General features: G+C 41.2%; 1 protein-coding gene across 6 annotated transcripts in view; it reads left to right on the forward strand.

Moving 5' to 3' along the window:
* RAPGEF6 (Rap guanine nucleotide exchange factor 6) overlaps positions 1–21585 on the forward strand; it is a 132908-nt gene that overhangs the window by 10367 nt on the left and 100956 nt on the right. For all 6 annotated transcript variants that reach the window (XM_037396732.1, XM_037396734.1, XM_037396728.1 and 3 more), the window contains exons 2-4: positions 16036–16106; positions 16682–16738; positions 18040–18123. In XM_037396732.1, coding sequence (XP_037252629.1) covers positions 16036–16106; positions 16682–16738; positions 18040–18123 — 212 coding nt within the window. The remainder of the gene's footprint in view (positions 1–16035; positions 16107–16681; positions 16739–18039; positions 18124–21585) is intronic.

Genomic DNA, 21585 nt, shown 5'->3' on the forward strand with positions numbered 1-21585 from the left:
TCTGCTTTGTGGGCTTTTTTTATCTGCCCTCAGATGCCCTGGTGTGCAGCCCTTCTCTCTGTAGCAGCAAGCTTACAGGGGGCTAGCGGGATGTCCTGAAAGGGGTGCCTGTCCTTCCTGTTCTTATTTATTTTATTTTGTTCCAAGAAGCAGTCAGTCATTCTTGGGTTTTCTGGCCTGACAATATGGATGTCAACAAGGCTTTTGCATCTGGGAGGTTATTGTGAAACAAACTCGCTGTTTTCAGTGTGTGGTTGTCAGAGCGTGCTGGAAGCTTACACAGATAGTGTTTACAGATCTCTCTCTTTAAAACTGTTGGCCAAAGTAACAGTAACTAAAGAATAGAGATGACAGCAGCTCGCTTTGTGATAATCTTCACAGTAAATGTGGGATTTAGGTCTCAACAGATGTGATTTTGCAGACTAGGTCATACATTATTATTGGTTGAATATTATGAGGCCTGGTTCTCTAACCTATGCTAATAGGGTGGTGGTAAATTTAGCCAGTTGGAGGTTGAAAAATGACTCCCGTTTTCTGACCGTTGCTGTCACGGAAGACTGCTAATGCTACGGAACAGCTGTGGAGTATCTTGCGTGTTGGCGAGTGTGCTGCAGTAGTCGTCAGCAAGCAGATAGCGACTGCAGCGTCGTCTTGTTTGGACTCCAGTCTGCTAAGGTCAAGCTGGTAACGGGGTAATCTAGTACCTGTAACTTTCTAGTATCAAGCTGGGTTTGGTTCTTTTCAGAAGGGTATAAGACTTCTCCTTCATACAAACCTTAAACCTTTTTAAAGGAGCAAATGAAGTTAATCAGGGTGGCTGTTTCCCAGTGATCTTCCGGGGAGCGTGTGAGTTCTGTTGCTCTAAGATTGCTTTTCCTATCCTTGCTTCCAATTACTGTTCCTGAAAAACTGGTTTTTCATTTTAATGGCAGCTGTGACAGCTCTGAGAGTGAAACCAGAAATTATGATGGAGTCCTGGAATTCTTTATTGGCACTTACTTCCTTTAGTATATACCTTTTCCCCATGCAGTGGGGTCATGCACTTGGTTTCATCTGCAGAGTGGTAATTTAACTAAAAGTTTTCACCCATGAATGAAAATTTAAATATGTAATGTAATGCTCTTCTAAAACAGTGTTTTCTGTTGTATTATCTGAATTTAAACAGTGAATTTCAAGGACTCCTTAGGTAGTAAGGGTGTGTTTTACAAAACTGTTAATCTGAGCTAAAAGGCAAGCCCAGTGCCTTGTTACTGACCTTTCACTAGAAACTCCTTGGGGATACTAGAATACTGAAGAAGGGCGAGAAAAGGGTGTGGAAGGAGGTGGGAGAGAACTGCAAGTACACTTGGCATTCAGAAAAGTTGCCAAATGGAAGAAAAAATACATTTCTGCTTTTGTTATCCAAAACTGCATAAGGGTGGAGGGCAAGCAGTTGAGACGTGTAGGTGTTAAATTCCTCATAGAAACAGTATTAACAGTCCCCAAATACTGTACTGAACAAAAGTCACACAAAAAAATGAAGAGATTAAGAAAATCTCTTCGAGTAGTATACCAAAACTTATTTTGTATAAACTTTACAGAGGAGTTTTTCTGTAATGTTTATTTAGACAAAACAGATTCTTGTGTCCCTTTGTGCAGGGAGAGCTGGGTATCTGTTTATAGTGCAACTAAATAGTAAGGAAATAATACTTCGTGTTAACAAACTTGTATGTATGCCGTGGGAGGAAGCTGGGCCAGAAGTGCCCAGGTATTGCCCACTTGTTGCCAGGCCCCGCTTCTGAGGAGCGCGGGAAGGAAGCCCAGTATCTCAAAGCGGTTGTGCAAGCACCCCAGCCGTACCGCTGTTCCAGGCGTCGGTGACGTGCTGCTGGTGGCGGCCCCGTGACGTAGCGCTGTCTAATAACCCTTGTACGCAGCTGTGCTTATGCTCCCATCACAAGAGTGTAAGGAGCTGGAGATCTTTAGGTGGAAATGAGCCTCTTAGCATTAAAAGGTGGCTGGTGGTGGACTTGTCAATGGCAAAGAAGCCGCATGCTTCAGAGGACCGTGCATTTTGGATAAACATCCAGTTTGGGGGAGTGGGGAGAAACCCAGCAAGCACATGCCAAAATTAGTTTTCATTGAGAAGCGTACTGGAGAACAGATCTATAAAGGATGCCCAGAGCTTGGATGTCCTTTCTTGTAAGAGGCCTGCTGCTGCCAGGAAACTGTTTTAGTTTTGCTCATGCTAGTATTGCCAGCCAAGCTATTTCTAAAACTAGGAGGTCTTCTTGTTCCAGTGACCTCAGGCTTCAAATATAGAGGGTTTTCCTTTGTTTGATGGAACTGTGATACACCCTTCTTCCTCTTTTGATGATTTCAATACAGTATTTTGGAAACACCCGTAGTTCAGGGAAGCACGCACAAATTATTTAGCGTTATGCATCTGGTTTCTGTAGGTTCCTTAGCTCTGCTAATTTATTGCTTATCTTTTAGCACGTTGAGAGAACCTAGCAAATTCTTGCCGAATAGAACAAAAATAAATGCCATGAGGGAATCTCTCTTTGTAATCTTGTTGTGCCTGATTTAAGGCATTGGCATTTAAGCAGTCTGTCCTGCAAAGACTGATTAATAATGAGCCTCAAACATTGGTCCTTTTGGTTTGGAGGGAAAGAATTTTTGTTGTGTGGTGGTGTGTTGTGCTGCAGGCACATGCAGTTTGACCTTTTGGCCAAATATGAATTCCTACAAAGACATAGTTCCAGAACTGATGTAGTGTTGTTCATTGACAATTTGCATTTGAAAGAGCTGGAGAGTGAGGTCTGCCTTTGTAAACTGTATTGTGTATTTAGCATTAAAAAAGTGATGGGAGCTCTTATGCTGACTCTGGGTGGCTTTTTATGATCTTGTAACAAAGAGTTGTGCTTGCCAGTGGCCCCCAGATATTGCAGGTTATCTAGGGAGGAGATTTTACTTAAATCTGAGTTACTTTCCCCTGCATTCTCAGGGTTCTATGTCCAGCCTATGGTAGGCTGTGTTGGTTTGGCTAAGTAGAAGTGGTCTTTCCAACTGTTGCAGAAGGAGTTTCTGTTCCTGTTTCCCACTTGAAGTAGGAAGCAAACTGGCAGTCCTGTGTTAGATTATTGACCTTGTGTCAAATACATTTGTTGCTTCCATTTGCGTTGGGTGGCAAGGCTTCCTTCAGCAAACTCTTCCATAGATGCTGCTATACGTGACTGACAAGATGCTTGGCAGAGTCTTCAAAATGTGCTGGTTCTTCCCAACTGGTAGGCAGTACTAGTCCAGGAATTAAGGGGCATGATCCACCCGGTGTGATTATTAGGGAAGATCTCTTAGGCTAGCACAGACGTGCAAGCTGCCATGTCAGCCTGACTCCTGTGCCTTGGGTTGCACTTCTGGGTGGAGCTCACAGCTCGATGGAGGAACTTTGTTTTGGTTTGTTCCCTCCTCCCTCCCTGTACACCTTAGCTAAAAGAAGGGGATTATGGAGTATAGCAGACCTATAGTTAACAGATGCTGCATAACCAGCCAGAGTCGAATATAACTGTATTTTTAAGAAAAGCTGAGAATTTTCTTTGCACTTAATTTAGGTCTCTCAAATCCAGCGAATCTGGAGGTTGTGGAGTTCAGCATTTAGTATTGCAAACAGTAATGTTGCTTTGATTTTTCCTGAGCTGTAGTCAAAAGTTTGTATTTTTATTTGAAATAATTCTGTAGCTCAGAATTGTGAATGCATATGTAATAAACTGAGAAGCTTTAGATAACAGGTCTTCCACTCCTCCTGACACTTGCACAGAGTGCACCTAGGAAGTATTGCAGTAGACTAGCTGCTTGAATAGAGGCTAATGCACTCTACATGCACTGCTTTTCAAGAGAACACCTAGCAGGGATGTCTTCATTCTATACAACAACAATACTGAAAATTTCTGAGCTACAATACCAGATCCTTCCATTTTTCCTGGGGGGGAGGGGGCTGGGATCTAAAATGTGCGTTCTGCGTGTCTGTAGTCACGAGCATGACTGTCCAGAGATCATGGTACTGTAATCTTTCATTGCAGCATTCTGCTTCTGGGTCCAGACTTTGCCTTTCATCACCCTGTACGAATCTTCTCCTCCAGTGAGAGTTGCTAAGTCTTTAGTCTTAAATTGGTGCATTGCATTGCTGCTTATAAACCTAACTTTGATACTTAGATTAAGTTTTGTAATAGGCTTATTTTTCATCTTCAGTGAATAATGGTAGTCTTTCTTGCTCTCTGGAAGAAGCTTCCTTTTTTGATGAAACACTGATTTGTTTAAAAGTGGTTTTATTACACTTCCACAGAGGCTGTGGTTGAATAACACTGGAAGAGCGAGGTGTTGGAGCAATCTCTGGCACGTTGCATTATAAATTAGTGTTGATCATGGCTTCATAGGAATGAGAAAGTTGAGTTTGGCTTCTGTCAGGTTTGTATTCAAAGGTGATTACAGCCTCTAAAGTTTTTGGTGTCTGTAAGGATGGAATGGCCTATTGGAGTAGAAGAGGTTTTAGTATCGTCTCAGACATGACAACCTACCCAAAGTAGCCTGTGGCTCATGTGTCATCAATTAGTTCCTGTTTGATTTAGTACAGGGGTGGGGAAGGCAGTTGTTCAGCATCTTGTCTGTAATTCTGTGGATGTTAGTCATGAAGTTTGCACTTTGAGAAGCTGAGTGCCTGGTAGGTAGGCTGCAGGATTTGGAGCTAGATATTAATGAGTAACAATATTAACTCGTGGTTGATTCAGTCCCTGACAATACACTTGTTTGTTTCTGCTAATGTTGAAGCTGTTAATTTCCTTAAGTAGAATTATTCCCTTTGTAACATTATGCATCAATGATCAATTGTAATTACTAGGGAAGTGCATAGGTATCTGTACCTCTGATACTTGATTTGGTTTCAAACTTGAAACCTGTTAACCTAGATACATGAAATGTATACATAGACTGTAACTCCTCAGTCTGAATCCATAAGCTTTTGTGGTTTATGCACAGGTATTGTTGAGAAATACAAAATTAGATCTTAAAGCAGTGGTAGAGTGTCAGTGTTTAGAGTTTTGCTATGGTGGTTTGCATTCAAATACAGCAGTAGGGTAAATCTGACCTTTTTTTTTTTTTCTACGAGAGAAGGTGCTAAGAGCTACTGCTTACACTTTTCTGTTTGGTGAGGGATACGTTTCCCAATGTATGGATACACGTGTACACAGGCATGTTAGCATTTCTCTGCACATGAGAGGATATTGTAGTAGTTGTGGCAATAGTAGAATTTCATTGTGGGAATCTGCATTGAGATAACTTAGAACTCGTCCAAGTTCTTCTGATATCAGGCTGCAGGAGGAATTACTAGTAAACATATTGTCCTCTACAGGAATCCCTTCGTAGTTTGTAATGGCATTATTATGGGAATAAAATAGTTGGAGCTTGATCTTTCTTTTTTCAATAACACTACTGGAGGAAAAGGTTGTAGAAGAGCTTTACCCTTGTGTGATGTTTTCTTCTCCAATTACAATCTTCTTGTTCTCATGTTTTTCTAATGTACTGGTGTATTGTTATCCGCCTTGAATTAAAACGGAGTATTTTAGCTGGAAGCAGTGGGTGACTGTAATGTTTTACTGATGCACCAAAATGTTTTGAGTCAGTTTGTAGAGTTGTATTCCTTCCCCGTTACCTACATACGGAGTGGGTGACTTAAGTTACAATATTGATAAGAGATTTCATTTTGTCTTCACTATTATTTATTAAGCAGGACTTAATTTCCTGATAGACATGATCTTTGCCTGCTTGAATTTACAAAGAAATGAGACATTATATACTGCAAAACCATAAATGTGGCATTATAAAATTAACTATATTCTTATCCGTTTGTATAAAATATCTGACTACATGATGGAAACAAACTGCAGTAAAGTATTATTCTGTCTGTTAGTCTTTCTGTGCATGAGATACCTGTTGAACAGCAGCTGTAGTTATAGGACCTTGGTAGTAATGTTCACTTGCTGCAAAGGTATGTTGGGTGAGGAAATACTTGCAACAGAGTGTATTTGTGTGTTAAACATGAAACAGCAGTTGCTTAGTGCTTTATCTGGTGGGGGAAGCAGGCGGTACTGGTTTTCAGAGTAGGACATCCTCCTGCCTTTGCATGTATGTATTGTTATTAGCTATCTATCTGTCTGCCTGTGTATCTATCTGCCTATCTCGTCATTGTACGTAGCTCATTCTTCTTTGTCATGTCTGTGGGACCAGGTTGTGTTTGGGCAAACAGCATTACCACTGCTTCTGTGCCTTCCTGCAGCACCTATCCTGGAGCTAGTGTTTTTAGGATAGGAGCTCATTTAGAGTTAACAGGGTTGTTTCAGTAAAGAAAAGTACTCTGAATCTGCATTAGTAGCTTGTGGAGCTCTAGTCCAAGAGGGAGGAATGAGAGCAAAACACTAGAGCATTCCCTACAGTAAGAGCAAAGTCATAGATAGGTAATGAACTTGCATGTTCAGTACGACTGAGTTGCATACAGATGTACTCCCAAGTTGTCATTACCGTTAAGCATAGAATTGACCTTTGGATTTCATCTTCCACCTCCTCTCTCTGCATCCCCAGGTTTCTGTACCAAATTTCTTATTAAATAAGAATCTACCTTTTTTTCCTTCGTGTTTCAGTGTTCTGACCTTTCCTACTATGATTCCTCTTTTTTTCTTAAAAGGAAATTTGAGTTGTAGGTGCTTTCTTGCCTGCTTCTCTTAAAGCAGGGAGTTTCTTTGTGAGTCAAGCAAGCTGATGTTTTTGGAGTTACAACAAAAAAGGTTTAACCTTTGATGGACACTTGTCCTCTGAAAGGGAGACTTAATTTTGACAAGTAGTCAACCACTTGACCGGCAAAGTGTTCATTGAACTGGAAGCCTGAAATAGCCCATTTTGCTGGTTGATTTTGGGCAGTTTTTCAGGAGTCTGGGTAAGGAGGCTGCTTTTAATGTCTTTGATCTTTTACTGAAAAATGTTTAGTATAAAATCATGGTCTGTGATAGACATAAGCATTGAGATTAATTTTGGATATTCTGAGCTTTCCATCCTGAGCTCTGGGAGCTCAGTGTTTTCAAGGCAGCTTGCTTTTGGTTCTCTAGCATATAGGTCTGAAAGATCTTTTAAAACCAAGTAATAAGTGTCTGGGAACTTTATAGTAATGTTTCACTTGAAGATACTTTTCATAGCTGTATTTTTGTTCTGAACTGTGATAAGGGCTGAACTATGCCTTGGATATTCAAAACTATCCGTAAGCTGCTTGCTTTGAAGCAACGGCATTTGATGTTCCTGTTTCTCCAGTTCAGGGCCCTTGCTATTTCATTCTGCAAAATCAGCTTTTCCAAAGGAAGTTTTTTCTCTGGCAAAGTCAGGGTTCCAGAAATGCTGACTCAGTGTGATGAAACAGCAGTCAAAATAATACAAAATTTCCCCTCCCTCATTCCTTTTAAATGTTTTTCTTTCTACCAGAGTCTTATATCAACATAGTCCAGGGTTCTTAGGTGGAAGGTGTTTATCTGTATTGGGTGTGGGAAGCTATTGGTGAGTAGAGAAACTTTTTGGTTTTATTTTCATGTAGTAAAATTCTGTGTGTGTGTGTTTTTTTTGGTTTTTTTTTTTTTTAATTTTCACAAGTATTGTGCTGAATAGAAGTGCTTTCAGTCTATGAATAAACTGTAATAGTGGTTCTAGGTCCTCTGTTCTTAAACAAGATCTGATTTTTCAAATTCTGTTGAGGATACTTCTATTCCTAGGAGTAGAATGTCATTCTTAGGTCCGTGCCTGAAGCCCTGTGTGCGTGTTATAAGGAAATACAAGAAAATAATATGTAAGAAAACTGTATTAGCTCCATTGAGAGACTTGCTACTTTTGCAGGAAAAAAAAAAAGATAAAAATCCAAGTGTGCAAATGTTGCTTCTGACAGTTTGCAAAAGCGCCAGATTTTAGTTTCCTGTTTGTGGCTACGCTGTTAATAACTGATGCTGTCGATTGTAATTGCTTCCTGGATTTACAAAAGAGTGAAATGAAGTCCCTTTTTATCTCTTTTCTCCTGTATAAAGATACTATAATAACTAGACTGACATTTCCTCATTTGGAAAAAACAGTATCTGTCATCTATATGGGTAAGTGTAAAGATTGGAGTTGAGGCAGGAGTCCTGTGTCATAGTCATAATAGGTTTTGTAGCTGCCTGATGGACATATGTACCAAGAGGTTGTGGATGTGTGAAAGACTATGACCAAGGATTTGATTTCTTAGATTTATTTGAAACTGTTCAACAGATCAAGTGTAGTGATCCACTCATAATAAAGGAATTGTGATTTTTAGCAATGTCCTGGGAAAACTCATAATTTCTCAAAACTCCTGTAGCGAGTAGACTGCCAGTTGAGGCCAGGAAACCATCAGCTGTTACCGTAGACAGAAGACTTTATGGAATATGTGCCATTTTTTCTGAATAATAGAATAAACTGGTTCAGCTACTTCAGAGCTATATTTTACACAAATGTTATTGGGGGCAGTCTCAGGCAGTGATTTAATATCATGCATGCGTTTGCTGCTAGTGTTTTCTGTGAGAGGTACTTTAATTAGGCTTTTTGAATTGGTGGTATTTCTTACCCGACACGATGACTCTTCATTCCTTACGAGTGCTACTTAAACTGTGTCATTTTCAGCAAGATACTTTGCTGAAGTCTTTTGACATTTTCGTTCACCTGACTAATCCATAATTTCTCCTCCCTGATAGTGCCTCGATGCTTGTATCTAAACATTTTTTTTAATGACCTCTTGCTAAGTAGGAGGATGCTTTAAAGGGAATTGTTACTTGTTACATGAAGAGTCCCGAGCTGATGTTCTTTTGCACCACTTGCACTTTCATTGAAGTCAAATGTTTATGCCACTGAACAAGGAGAGTAAATTAAGATGGAAGAGTTGCTTTCTAGTTCATCTTGCCATATTCCTTGTAGTCAAGGGACTGTACACTCTGCTACGATTGTTTAACTGTAGTTGATGATCCTCCTGCAAATTTCAGGTCCAGCTGCTGTGTGTATCATCTGGTTTGGGTGTATAGGTTGAGCTTCTTGAACCAGCGTTGCCAGGGTGGGTGAATTTGCTGTATAGATACCTGAATATGTAAAACGTGGATCAGAAAACTTAAAACATGTTTCTGTGTTTTTATTTCTGGTATTACTTTACCAGGAAAGAATTTGGGAGTACTATTTTTACAATTGGCTTTAAACAGAGAATAAAGGAAGCGGCGTGGATTCCAGCCTTCGATGAAGTAACAGGAAGGGAAGCAATGAAAACCATAAACCGTGCTGAGTAACATTTCCTCTCTCCTGCTACACCCCCCTAAGGGTGACAAAGTCGTTATTGAGCCTGACAGGATTCCTAATAAAAGATGCATTCAATCTGTATGAGGAGCCTGCGGAATCACTGTGAAGCAAGTAATGGCAGGAGGCTGGAGGGAAGCCTCCTCGTCACAGCTTACACAACCTGCTCTCCGTGCTCCAAGAATTACTCTGTTTGCTTTACTGAAATCTAGGCACTTCTGAATAAAAAAAGTAGTACAGAGAATTTCAGCCACTGTCCAAGAGAGTGTTAAAATCCTTGTCCTGGTATCAACCGAGTGCTTGATTCTGCTGAAGTTTGTTCCCAGCCTTGTTTCCTGCTTGGTGCTTTCTGGTCGGAGCGCTGAAGAGGAGGCAGCAGCTCTGCAACAAACAAATGGGGAGGTTGTGGCAGCTTCCAACCATGCAGCTTCCTTCTCTGTAAGATTTCGTACCTGATGGTCGTCTTGAATGTCAGTGGAATTTGGGAAGCTTTTACCATATGGTTTAACTGTTGTTTCAAAGGCGGAAATGTGTCATGTTTCTTTTAAAGTATATTATCTGTAATACAGCTGAATCTGTAACAAACCTTTAGAAGATACTAGCATTTTTGTTTGCTCTGAAACGTGTAAATCCTGGCAACTGTCTTGTCCTACCTTGGAAAAAGTGGGGATGCAAAATCCTGACAGCCATCCTCTGCATTTCTGTAAAGAAGCAGGTTCTTGTGTGTGAACCAGGGAATCCTGGGTGGCTTGGCGGCCCATGTGGGTTGGGTGTGGGGAGCCTCGAGTGAGCCAAGCATATGTTCTTGCAATGGGAATTTAATGTGTTTGGGGTGGAATTGAGAGACAGGTTTTGCGTAGCTCTTTGGGACAGGTTTGCATGTGAGAGCAATCTGTCTGGAACTTGCTGACGCAGCTGTTTCTTATGTGTGGCTTTGAAGTGCTGGTACTGCTGTGCAAGTTTCTGCTCTTGTTCCCTGTGCAGAATTGAACTGACCCTGCAGTCTTTAAGACCCCTCATGTAAGGTTCAGGGTGGGTGTAGAGCATCTATGAAGTCCAGGCTCATTGCAGTCTGGGAGCTGGAAGGACTCTACTGGCTGTTGGGGTCCTGCCCTGCTGCAGCAAGCAGCCGGCCCATGGTGGGTGCAGGGTGGCCGTGGCTGGATGCAGCTGTCTGGGGACCGTGCTGCCTCTCCCCTATCATATGACATGAAGCACACAACATACTGGGCAGTGCTAAAGAGACACTGGGGGGATTTATGGTTTCCTCAGCTTCCCTGATACCTCAGTGCAGTTGCTGAGGATGGCTCATTGTGAGAAGTATCAGGATTTGCAAGTATGAGGTCATTTTGGAACAATTTATTTTCCTTAGAAATACAACAGATTTCCTGCTTAGTGTTTTAAAATAGTTGTGTGTTACTGGAACACCTGGCGAGGGTAACATCAAATAAAGCATCAGGTTTTCATTTTATGTTTGTCAAGAGCAAAGTTGCTCTCGATACAATCGTTTCATCCTCACTCCAGGGCATCACACTGCTTTTGCCCAATTTTAACACCACAGGGGAATTCGTCTTGGACCTTCTTGTGGACTTGAAGCATATGAATGCAGTTCAAGTGAATTATAGTTGTACTGACTGGATTTGGTGGTGTTGGTTGGCTGGAAAACTTTGTATTCAGAGCTCCTTACTTGACGCCACCATCGTTCCATTGGATCCTTAATTCCAAGCTTTGTAAAGTTGCTCTTTGGATTAAAGGCGAAAGATTTGGTGAGAAGATGGGAAAGCAGAAGGAAATGATACAAACTCACAGATTTTGCTTATCAGCTGAGGTGACAGAGAGGCAGAGTTAAACTCCCTATTGAGGGTGGACATTAAATTGTTAAAAGTTAATTCAAACTTCATAGGTGGCTGTGTAAATCACTTTAACCTTAGGATGTTAATCTATGCTTCAACAAGTTTCCTGGATTAATAAAAGGGTATGCAGGCCGTTGTATTGCTTGGCGTGCTGCTGTGAGTTAGAGGTGGCCGTAGGGGAAGAGGGTTGCTTCTAGCAGCGCTTGGTGTTTCTGCGGTATGGTACTGCTTGGAAGCATCCAAATCTTGGTTGTATTTTTAAGAAGATGTTGATAACAAAAGTAAAGATGATCGCTTCTTCCCCTTTTGAGGTTTGACTATATTCTCATGATAACTTGTTTGGCTGACTTCTTTATTTTTAAAATTTACATCTTAGCAACTAAGAAATTAGTGTTTCACCATCCTTGTAAAAAACCAAACAAACAACAACCTAGCAAATTACTTTCAAATAAAAGTGTTTTGTGGTAAATGGGTGATGGTTGCAGTTATCTGGCTTGCTTTCATGTGATGAGTTCTCAGTTCATGCTGAAGTGCTTCTTTTATTTTTCCTTATTCTACAGTTATGGCATCTTGCGGCAATGACATGAGTTAGCATCGGGAAGGGAAGGCGGGCAGTGGCCTGGTTATTCAGGTGGCTCACTTCATAGCGTATTGGGATGAGGAGGTTGCTATAAAACAAAGCTGACTTAAATAATGTTATGTTATTACTAAAATCTCCATGGTTTGACACCACCTTTGGTTTAGCAGCTGGTTAAGCTTTTTGTCGGAAGGATGTGTGTGTCAGGGGTGATAAAAGCTGTTGCTGAATGAAGCTGGGGGCCGCTGGCGTATCGGTGCTGGGCCACAGTTTCCTTGTGGCCGGGTTCAGTCATAATGGTGCCGGCCACAGAGCAGCCCCTTGATTTCTGTGCTTCTGCTTAAATGCATGCTATTTTACACAGTCTGTTCTTTCACGTGGAGAATATGAAGAAACAGATGTCCTCAGCCTTTTAAACATAGCAGCTGAGAACACCTCAGCTCGTGAACTTGGTGCTGTGAGAACTGGAGGCAAAGAAATTCAGCCGTTTGGGAGCTTTGTGCAGGATCACTGTGGTCACAGTGTTCATGTCTTGGCTCTCTGCAGTCTAGAAAATCTCCTTTCTAGCAAGATTAACAACTCCTGCCTGCTTCCTTCCACTCCTTGCCCTGATCTTCTTCCCTGAGCTCACTGGAGATGCAGTTTTAGCTAGCTGGATAGAAAATGTGAATTAATTTCTCCTTAAATAATCTAGGCAAGGTAGTTTTCTGTTAATTTGACAAATATGTGTGGGCATACCATTTGAAGGTAGATACTGTGCTTTAGTCAGCTATTATTTCAGCTGATGAAAAGCTCTGAAAATAAAGATTACAAAATAAAATAACGTTGATATTTGGTCCCTAGTTTAGAGTATGTGGAAAATTGTTTTTCATCAATAATTATGTTTCGGTTGGACTTTGGCAGAAAGAAGTATGTGAAGAGATTATAGGAAAGGGTGTGTAACTTTCCAGCGAATACTTTGCATTCTGCTGGTGTAACGCTGATTGTTGCCCTTTGGCATTGTCCTTTCATAGCCCTTTCTTTTCGTAGCAGGTATCTATAAAAATTACCTCTACCCTTTGTACTGTGGTTACATGTTTGTCTGCTGTTTGTAACTGGTGTGGCAACAAAACCCCATTTTTAAAAATAACATCTTGTAATCCTATTTTCAGTCCTGTTTTATAAACCTGGAATTAGATAAATGTATGCTTTCCCCTCTGATGGAGGGGCTTTTGGGTGCACAGTGCAGCAGGGTCTGTTCACGAGGTGGCTGCAGCACCTGCTGCTCGCTGCCTCCAGCTGTGGTGGGATTAAATTATGTTCCTTGCTTGCAAAATATGAAAGGACACTCTACACGTAATCTCTCAAATGTAATTTCAGTGCTATTATAAGATCTTAAATGAGGTGGGAGTAATGGAGAAAACTTTGCGAAGTATGACCAATAGGCAATTTTCATGTTATCAGGAAAAAATGGGTTGATTAGCTGCATGTAACTTTGCTTGTTAGACACGTGGCCTGCGAAGGGGAGGAGGAATTTCACCTGGGTATCTATTTAAACACAAAAAAAGCATTATTTCAACAAGACATGTAAAACACATTGTATTGGTGCATTCGGTGCACTGGAAGAAACATGTGGGACCCAGACCTTACTGGGACATGTGATTGCCGAGTCAGCTCTTGTGCTCGGTGGCACCCAACAGCATCATGGGCTCTGCTTAATTAGGAGAGATGATTGCTTTAAAAGTCAGTTATTTTTAGGGAAAGAATCACAGATTCTCCTGATTCAAATAGCTTATAGAAACTGATGCATGAGTAGCTAATATAGTTAGCTTGTTGAAATGTCAGTTGGCTGGGTAGTGAACAATAAGATGTTTCTTACTTGATTTATCAACTTCAAAACAGTAATACTGGCTAGTATAAGTTGAATACTTTCTGCTGTGATGAGGGAATAGCAAGCTTTGCCTTCCCTTCGCTGTGCTGTTCTCTGCTGCTGCATATCTCAACAGCCGAAGTCTGAGCTGAGGGATGCTTTCCCAGCATGAATCCCTTTAAGCAAATGTTTATCTCTTTAGCTTACCAACTGTTTATTCATCAAGCTTCTAAATAAGTGTGGTGGGTTGGTACAGCGGTCCTGTTTGGTTAGCAGGAGACAGCTGATGCTGAGTTAACTTGCTAAGGGACTGTCCTGTGTGGAGTTTTAAAGAATAATTCTCAAGTAAGGATGTGGTCATTTTTCATATGTACAACTTAAACTTTGTGATTAAACATGAACATAAGCTTTTGTTCTGCTTAGTTTTCTGTAACTCACGACAATAGAAGTGCTAATCTAAACCATATTTTAAAGACATGGTTTTATCTTGGTCTCAGGTAGAAAAATATTAGAAAATGTGTGAAAGCATGTATAGATACAATGAGTTATGAAGACTGAAAAATTAGGCTTTAATTGTAACACTAGTATTGACTCCCCCTGGCTGCCTGGTAGCCCAGTTTCAGCAGGAGCTGAGAGCATCTGTTGCTTAGAAAATACGTTCTGAATCCTTCCTTTACCTGCCTGTCTGCATGCTCTTTGGCCTGGGAGAGGAGGACTTCCAGGCAGCAGAGGAGGAAGAATGTGGAACTTTTATTTCAGCTGTTCTATAAATGCTTTAACTACTAAGACACCTTATGGTCAGAGGATATTGTTGCCCCGTTCCTGTGCTTATTAATGTTTTCTGGTGGTGAAGCTGAGGCAGTTCCCTGCTACCTCACTGAGCTGGTCCGGTACCTTCAGTGACCCGTCGGCTGCCACGTACCCGGCTCTGACGGGCTGTAGTGATCGACCCTGGTCACCGTGAGCAAGTGGTGAGAGCTACTGCTCCTGGGTGCCTCATGAAGAAAATCAAGTTTGTGGCAATTCAGTCAGAGGATTAAAATGAGATTGGACTGTTTGAAATGGGTGCTTTTCTAAATATATGTGTAAAGCATTGAGGCCTTCTGTTTAATTTTAATGGATTTTGGTAATGACATTTTAAAAAAATCAGAGTTTTATTGGTTTTACATGGCCTGCAATTACGTATGACCTTTCATTTGATATAACACTCTATATCTGTTATATTTCTAAACATTGACTATTAAGCCAAAGAACTTTTCTAAAGTAAATCCATTGTAAATTCTGAGGCTGGCATTCATATTGATTTATCTTTTGTAAACACGGTATAAATGCAGCACTTGAAAATTCAGAACATTTTTTCCAAGGCCAAGCTGGAGACACTGCTATGTGGTATATAATGATTTTGTTGTGCATGTAGTTAATGCTAACAGCCCACCTGTTCAGGATAGTAAATTAAATGATGAATAGCCCTAGTGAGCTTTTCCCTAGCATGTGGTCTGTACCATCAGCACAGATATTTTTGTGAATGAAGAGGATTCTGTGTAATGAGAAGTTTAAACAGCTGTATCTCCTAATTACAGCTTCCATGTAAAGTCCAATTTTTAAAGTGAAAATAATCTTTCAAAGCAACAATATTAAAATGTGAAAAGTTGTTTGCTTCTGTGTTTGGTGATGGATAGCAGTGATGTGATACCGAGTCTTGGTAGCAGAAGGTGGGAGGCAAATTTTAAAACTTCATTGCTTCATCTTTGCCAAGGAGTATTTTGGAGTAACTTCTAACGTTACCCTCTGGTCAAGGACTGGACTGAGAGGGAGTAGAGTTAGTAGCAGGGCTACCAGCTAGATCTGAGGTGGGCATGAAATAGCTTTTTCGCTCTAAGTGTAACGCTTCTACCATGAAAAAGTACTGTGGTTCTCTGCAGCATACATAGTGGCTAGACTGTGTGGTTTAGGTTTTTGCTAGGGTTCTTTGCTTTTAGCAAACTAATTTTGCAAAATTATCTTTTAAAGAGGTGTTAAAAGATTTTAACAATTTTTGGCCTTGGATGAATAGGACTATCATATATGGCTTATTCCACATGTTGCTTGCTGCTGTATCCATTCATGAAAATAATATTTTCAGGGCTATTTTTAATAAATTATTTCAGTTAACTGTTTATGCATCAGTTGGACTTGCTCTTTTCACTTCCACAGCTTAAGCGTGGGCAGGGTTCTTCAAGCCTGCATGTACACTGCTCCTGCCTATCTGCTAATTTGGGCTTTGTCTCTGGAATTATGACTTACAAGTCTGTGTAACTAACTGCAGAATCTGAGAAGGTAATGCTGAAGTGTTGAGATGCTGTGAATGAAGTTTCTCATGTCTTCCCCCCCCCCCCCCCCCCTTTTTTTTTTTTTCTCTTTAGGACTTAAATACTATCTATTCTTTCCTTCATGGACTGGACATACTCTCACATTTCAGGGAACATCAGCTAAGGTAAAGTACTACTTAGTGTTGCTTAGCACAGCTGGTATCTATGACTATTTTTATGGACATGAGCAAAGTTTGTCTGTCCGCACTTGGAGGTGGCAGAGCATTGGCCAAGTCCCGTGGCATGGAATCTAAACTAATTAGCTTTGCCAAGAATGAAGGCAGCGCTTACTCCCATTTGTCTACAAAGGACTGTGTAGACAGTGCCCTATGTTAACTCTAGACTACAAAAGCTTTTTAATACTTCAGACATTCGGATGATCTCAGAATACATAAAATGGAAGGCCGACAAAGCACAAAAAGTGCGTTGGAAGTATCTTAGTTCCATCAGTTCTGTTGCTATGGGTAATTCCAATGTGTGGGAGTGATTTAAACACTTGGAGAACATGCTGTATATTATCTATTTGGATAATGAAGAACACCGTAATAATTTGAATTTTATGGTTAAGCACGTCCTTCGTTTAGAACAAAAAAATAGCTGAATTTGAGGTCTTAGAGCCTTAAAGTGATTCTACTGAAATGTGGTGATTAATGGCTTATCTTTGGGGATTAAAACTGAAATTAAACTTCTCCTTTCTCAGAATCATGTCATCAAGTGCCCGTTATGAGAGGTACAAGGGCAACCAAGTTCTCTTTTGGTAAGTACGTATCACTTGTTGGAGTCCTTCAGTAGAAGTGTAAACAAAACCTCTGTTTTTTCATATTGTGATACATTGCTTGCTTTTTCAGGAGTTGTAACTGGAAGGCTTTGCATCCTTTAGGCTTGGCCAGACTGGTTAAAAGCTTTGACAGGAGGCGGTTGTAACGTAGTCTGGCACTGACAGTTGAGAGGTGCCCGTGAACTACCAGTGTGCCTCCCGTGGGCAGCAAAGGTGTGTCTGTGCACCCGCAAGTCCATTAAAAAGCTGGTAGTGTCACCTCGGCAGCTCGTGGGACTGGTGGCGACAACTCAGTAGGTGGCACTCTTCCCCTGAAGCTGGCACTGCCGGCGCTGTCAGGAGCCCAGCTGCTTTGTGGGAGTATCCTGTATCGGGGGAGTGATGGAGCTCTAGAATTAGTATTTTAGCTGAGAGTTCTTTTTAGGTTCTTTCTGGGAGGCAGATACACCGCCCCCCCCCCCCCCCCCCTTCATATTTTAGCATTGCTTATGGTGTGTTTATCCTCTCACAGCGAAACCTTGCTTTCTGTATAGAGCACATCTTCCAGTACGCCAGAGTCGAAATGAGATGCCACCTACTATTGTGTGCTGGGTACGCGTGACACACACCTGCTGCAGCACCGGGGCCATGTGTGCCCCTGGGGTTGCGTACCCGAGGGGGACGTTGGGCTGTAGCAGGGAGGCATCGGTGCAGTGCTCTAGGAGGAGGCAAAATATGCTGCTGTCAAACACGGCGACTTCTGTGCAGACCTACGGGCTGTAGGTTGAATCATGGGCCGATCCCCTGCCCGTCCGTCTGGGGCCTCATGGCGTGATGGGAGCAGGACTGCGTGCGCCTGCGATGCAGGTGTGGGGATGGAGGGGTGCAGGGCAGGAGCTGGGTGCATGGGTCCCTGTTATCTGTAGTGCTTGGCAGGTCTGTGCAGTATTACTGGCCGTGTTGAACTGCTAATCGCCTTAACCACAGAATAACGTTTTCTTGTATTTGTAGCTTTATGTGCACTTTCACTGGAACGAAATATTTTTTACTGAAAATTAATAATTTCATTATAAAATAAATTTTAAGTTGACTTAATTGTCAAATTGTAAGCTACAAGAAGCATTCTGGATGTAGAAATTTTAAAAAAAATGTTAGTTTTTGGTAGTGTTTAATTAAAGTTCTTAAGTTTCCAGTCTGCATATCAAAGTGGTGGATCGTTACTTTACTACAGTAACATTTTGGATAACATTTCCGAGTTACTCTAAGAAGAACGTAGATACCAATGGTTTCTTTTCTTACAGCTCAGAAACGATTGCAAGATGCTGGTATATACTGCTTTCTGGGTCTGTGCTCATGAAGGATTCTATGTTTTTACCACCTTGCAGGTATGTAACGTTGCTGTCATTTAAGGTAAGGCAAGATCTCTTTTTTTAAAAAAATGCTTTCTTACGTGTCGATGTTACTATAATTTTTTCACAATTTAAAAATAATGTTTTGGTTATTTTGTTTATCTAAAGTTCTGATAGTGGAAGAAATGTTCTGCTAATTTTGATTTAAATTCCCTTTTGCTTTTTATGCATGTTGAAAATTTTGTGTGAAATACTGCACTTCATGGTTTTTAAATCTTAGTTGGCTTTTAAGTTTGTAAGAGAATTTGTGGTTAGCTTGTTAGCTTGGGGGCTCTGAATAATTCCCGTTGTGTGACTGTTTTGTATAGAGCTCTCTATCTCAAAAAATATGACTATAGATCACATAGTTTCTACCATTTGGCTGGAGGCTGTGTTGAATGACATATATGATTTTATGAGAAAAAAGAAAATGGATGCCAGGGGCCAGTTACGGATTGCGTATGACGGGACTCTGACTGCTTCTCACAGTTGACGCACGGTGGACAGTGTGACATGCTTTCACTGAAGCGTGCTGTTTGACTTGAGCTGGACCTTGCTCAAGGAACACTCTGGGCAATACTCTGCTTGACCTCGTACGTCACTCAGAAATTTGACTTCACTAGATCTTGAAGCTGCGTGTTGCTGTTTGTATTCAAGCTGCAGTTCTGGGCTAGGCATGGTCTAAAAAAGATTTAGACTTGGCCTTTACCCAGTTTGTATGGTTTTTGAAGAGATTATGAAAAGCACTGCTGCCTCTTATCGCATGAAGTGAAGGCTTTCCCCCTGCATGACGGTTATGTGATGGACTGTCTCCCCCACGGGCAGAGGGTCCCGGCTCCCTGCTGGTGTGCTCGCCGGCACGGTCTCCTCTCCCGCTCAGCGGTGTGCTGTCGCTGCTGGCCAGGAGCAGGGCTGCCTCCCTTCTAGCCACAGCACAGCACAAGGAGGTTAATACAGTGCGGATACCAACTTCATGCCTTACGTTGCTTTACGAATGCACCTATACTGGGGTGTTTATGAAAATCGGCTTAATCGGCTTTACTCAGTGTGGATTGACTGTGAGTCAACTAAAAAAATGCCAACTCCAGTTCAAATGTGTTGCCATATACTTGAATTTCATGGTAAGTACTAATAAGAACATATAGGACAGTTTTTCAGCTCCATTCTTGGTTAGCTATAGGCTGAATGTTGGACTCTTAATGCTTCTTGAGTGACTGAAGTTCAGCAGTTCCAAAAGTGAAGACATTGGTGAGTTAATATTTGCATAAAACCTAAAATGCCTAACTTTTGCAGAAAATTTGCAAAAAATCATTGTTTTGCTAAGCTTGAGGAATAAGACACTTCAGAGCATCATTGTGTGCCTTTAGAAAGAAAAAGGCAGAATAGATGGGTTATTATGAGTTCCCAAGATTACAGCTACTTTTATTATGGATAACGAGGAAAAATAGTTGCTGGATGGTGAAAGGGTCGCAGAGTTCCGTTGGATGAAACTGCCGGCAGGTTACAGTGTGCCCGGTGTGGTTCCTGGGCCGCGTTGGCCCCTGCTGTGGTGGGACAAGGTGGAAGGGAAGAGACTGCACTCCTCCGCTGGGGGGCTTTTCCCTGTCTGCCTTCATTGCAGGGGGAGCGGTGGTGGTGGAAAATTCAAATGTCAGAGGAGCTTTGATGTACTAAAGGTTTGAAGGAGAAATGGACGCACACACAATTAGATAGGCTAAAATTAGTGTTAATTAGTTGAAGTTAAGGAGTGCAAAAAGATGCTGAAGATCTTTGAATCTTTTTGCTTTCCCCAGTGCTTTTAACTCCGGGGCTACCTGTAACTCCGTCCCTGGGGCTCGGCCGTGCTCGGCTGGGGGCGCAGGAGAAGGAAGCGTGCAGCTCACACTGCCTGTTTCGTTCGTGTCACATTGGTGCATTGTCAAACAGCAGTCTGGAATTTCAAATATAACGTTTATTTGAGTTTTTCATTTTTTTAGGTACAGTGGGATAAGCGTAAGTTACTTTCCCTGATCTGAATACCTCACAGAACACTTTTATTTTTTATTTATTTTTTTTTTAGTTGAGGGAGCTGCACAGTCACCAGTCACTTACAGGCTATTTTCATATGAAGCAGTGCCTTGGATAACTTAGTATTGTTTCATAATTGTAATTAAAATGAGACTAATTACATTTAAAGTAATACTTAATGATAGCATTATTCCTTGTCCCCAACCAAGTTCCTGATCATGTGATTCATTCTGAAAGGAGGCCGAAATACATGTCTGTAAGGAAACACAACGTTGCCTTCATTCTCATTGCCTCAGGTATTACAGAGCTATTCCTTGATAGAAAACAAAAACAAGTTTGTTGTTTATTTGTTTCTGTTTTTTTACTTTTGCTTTAGCTACAGTAGTGGAAATGACTCACAGTATACCATCAGGGTAAATCATCTTTGAAATACAGTTTCCTTATTTTTGAAAACTTTCTCTTTAATATTGATAACATAGTAAAGATAATTGCTGAAATTCATTGTTGTTTGGCGTTGGTGGGTCTTTTTTTGTGTAGCAAAATCTCTTGCTGCAGTTCGGTGGTGCTTTGTGCTTTGATTTTCAGAAAATAATGCCTGACCACCTTTGGTTTACTGTAATAGGAAGAAAAATTATATGAGTTTAACACAGGATATGAAGGACGTTGTCCATTCAAAGGATTCCTTGTTGTCTGGTGAAGAACTTGATGCCATGCTCTCTGTGCCCAAAGAGCATATGGTCCTATACACGTGTGATATTAGTGTAACAGACCTTTTGAGGAGTATGTTGTTTGGAATACTGATTTATCCATGCTTTTTTATTTCCACAGCAGGAAAGTGGTGGGCAAGTGTAGGGAATTAGAAAACCATGCTCGAAGCAATCTGGGAGTGCTGGAGGGAATGGAGACCTCCTTCCAACCAGTTAGATTTTTGGTAGGCTTACTGCTGCTCAGAACTGGCATCAGATAAAGCTTATCCGTTTGATTTGTTGAATATGGTATCAGTATGTCAACACATGAGCAGAGCTGAGCAAGTTAGAGACAGGTGTCATCTGCACGAAAGTGATGCAGGAGACAGATGATGGCTTTGAGGTGTCCAGGGGGAAAATGAAAGAGGACTGAAATAGAATCCTTAATGTGAGGACGGTGGTAACTACCAAGGATGAGAATTTAGGCTTTAATCTGGAGACCTCCTAGTGCTTTGAAAAGGTCAAGAGCCAAGTTTCAGTAATTGTCATTCTGGAAGAACTGGGTAGATGGAGGCATTTTGCAAAACAGGTAATAGCATATGGATTCTAGTTTGAAACTCAGTCCTTTTGTATACTTCGTAGCACCCCCCATTACCCCGTTACCTCTTTGTGATACTGATGTGCTAATTTCAATTTTATATTTGTCCTCGAGAGCGTATGACAGACACTTCGTATTTGGTGAACTTCTTTTGCTGGGAATACTGGA

Source organism: Falco rusticolus, chromosome 8 (genome assembly GCF_015220075.1).
Source record: "Falco rusticolus isolate bFalRus1 chromosome 8, bFalRus1.pri, whole genome shotgun sequence".
NCBI classification, from domain to species: Eukaryota; Metazoa; Chordata; class Aves; order Falconiformes; family Falconidae; genus Falco; species Falco rusticolus.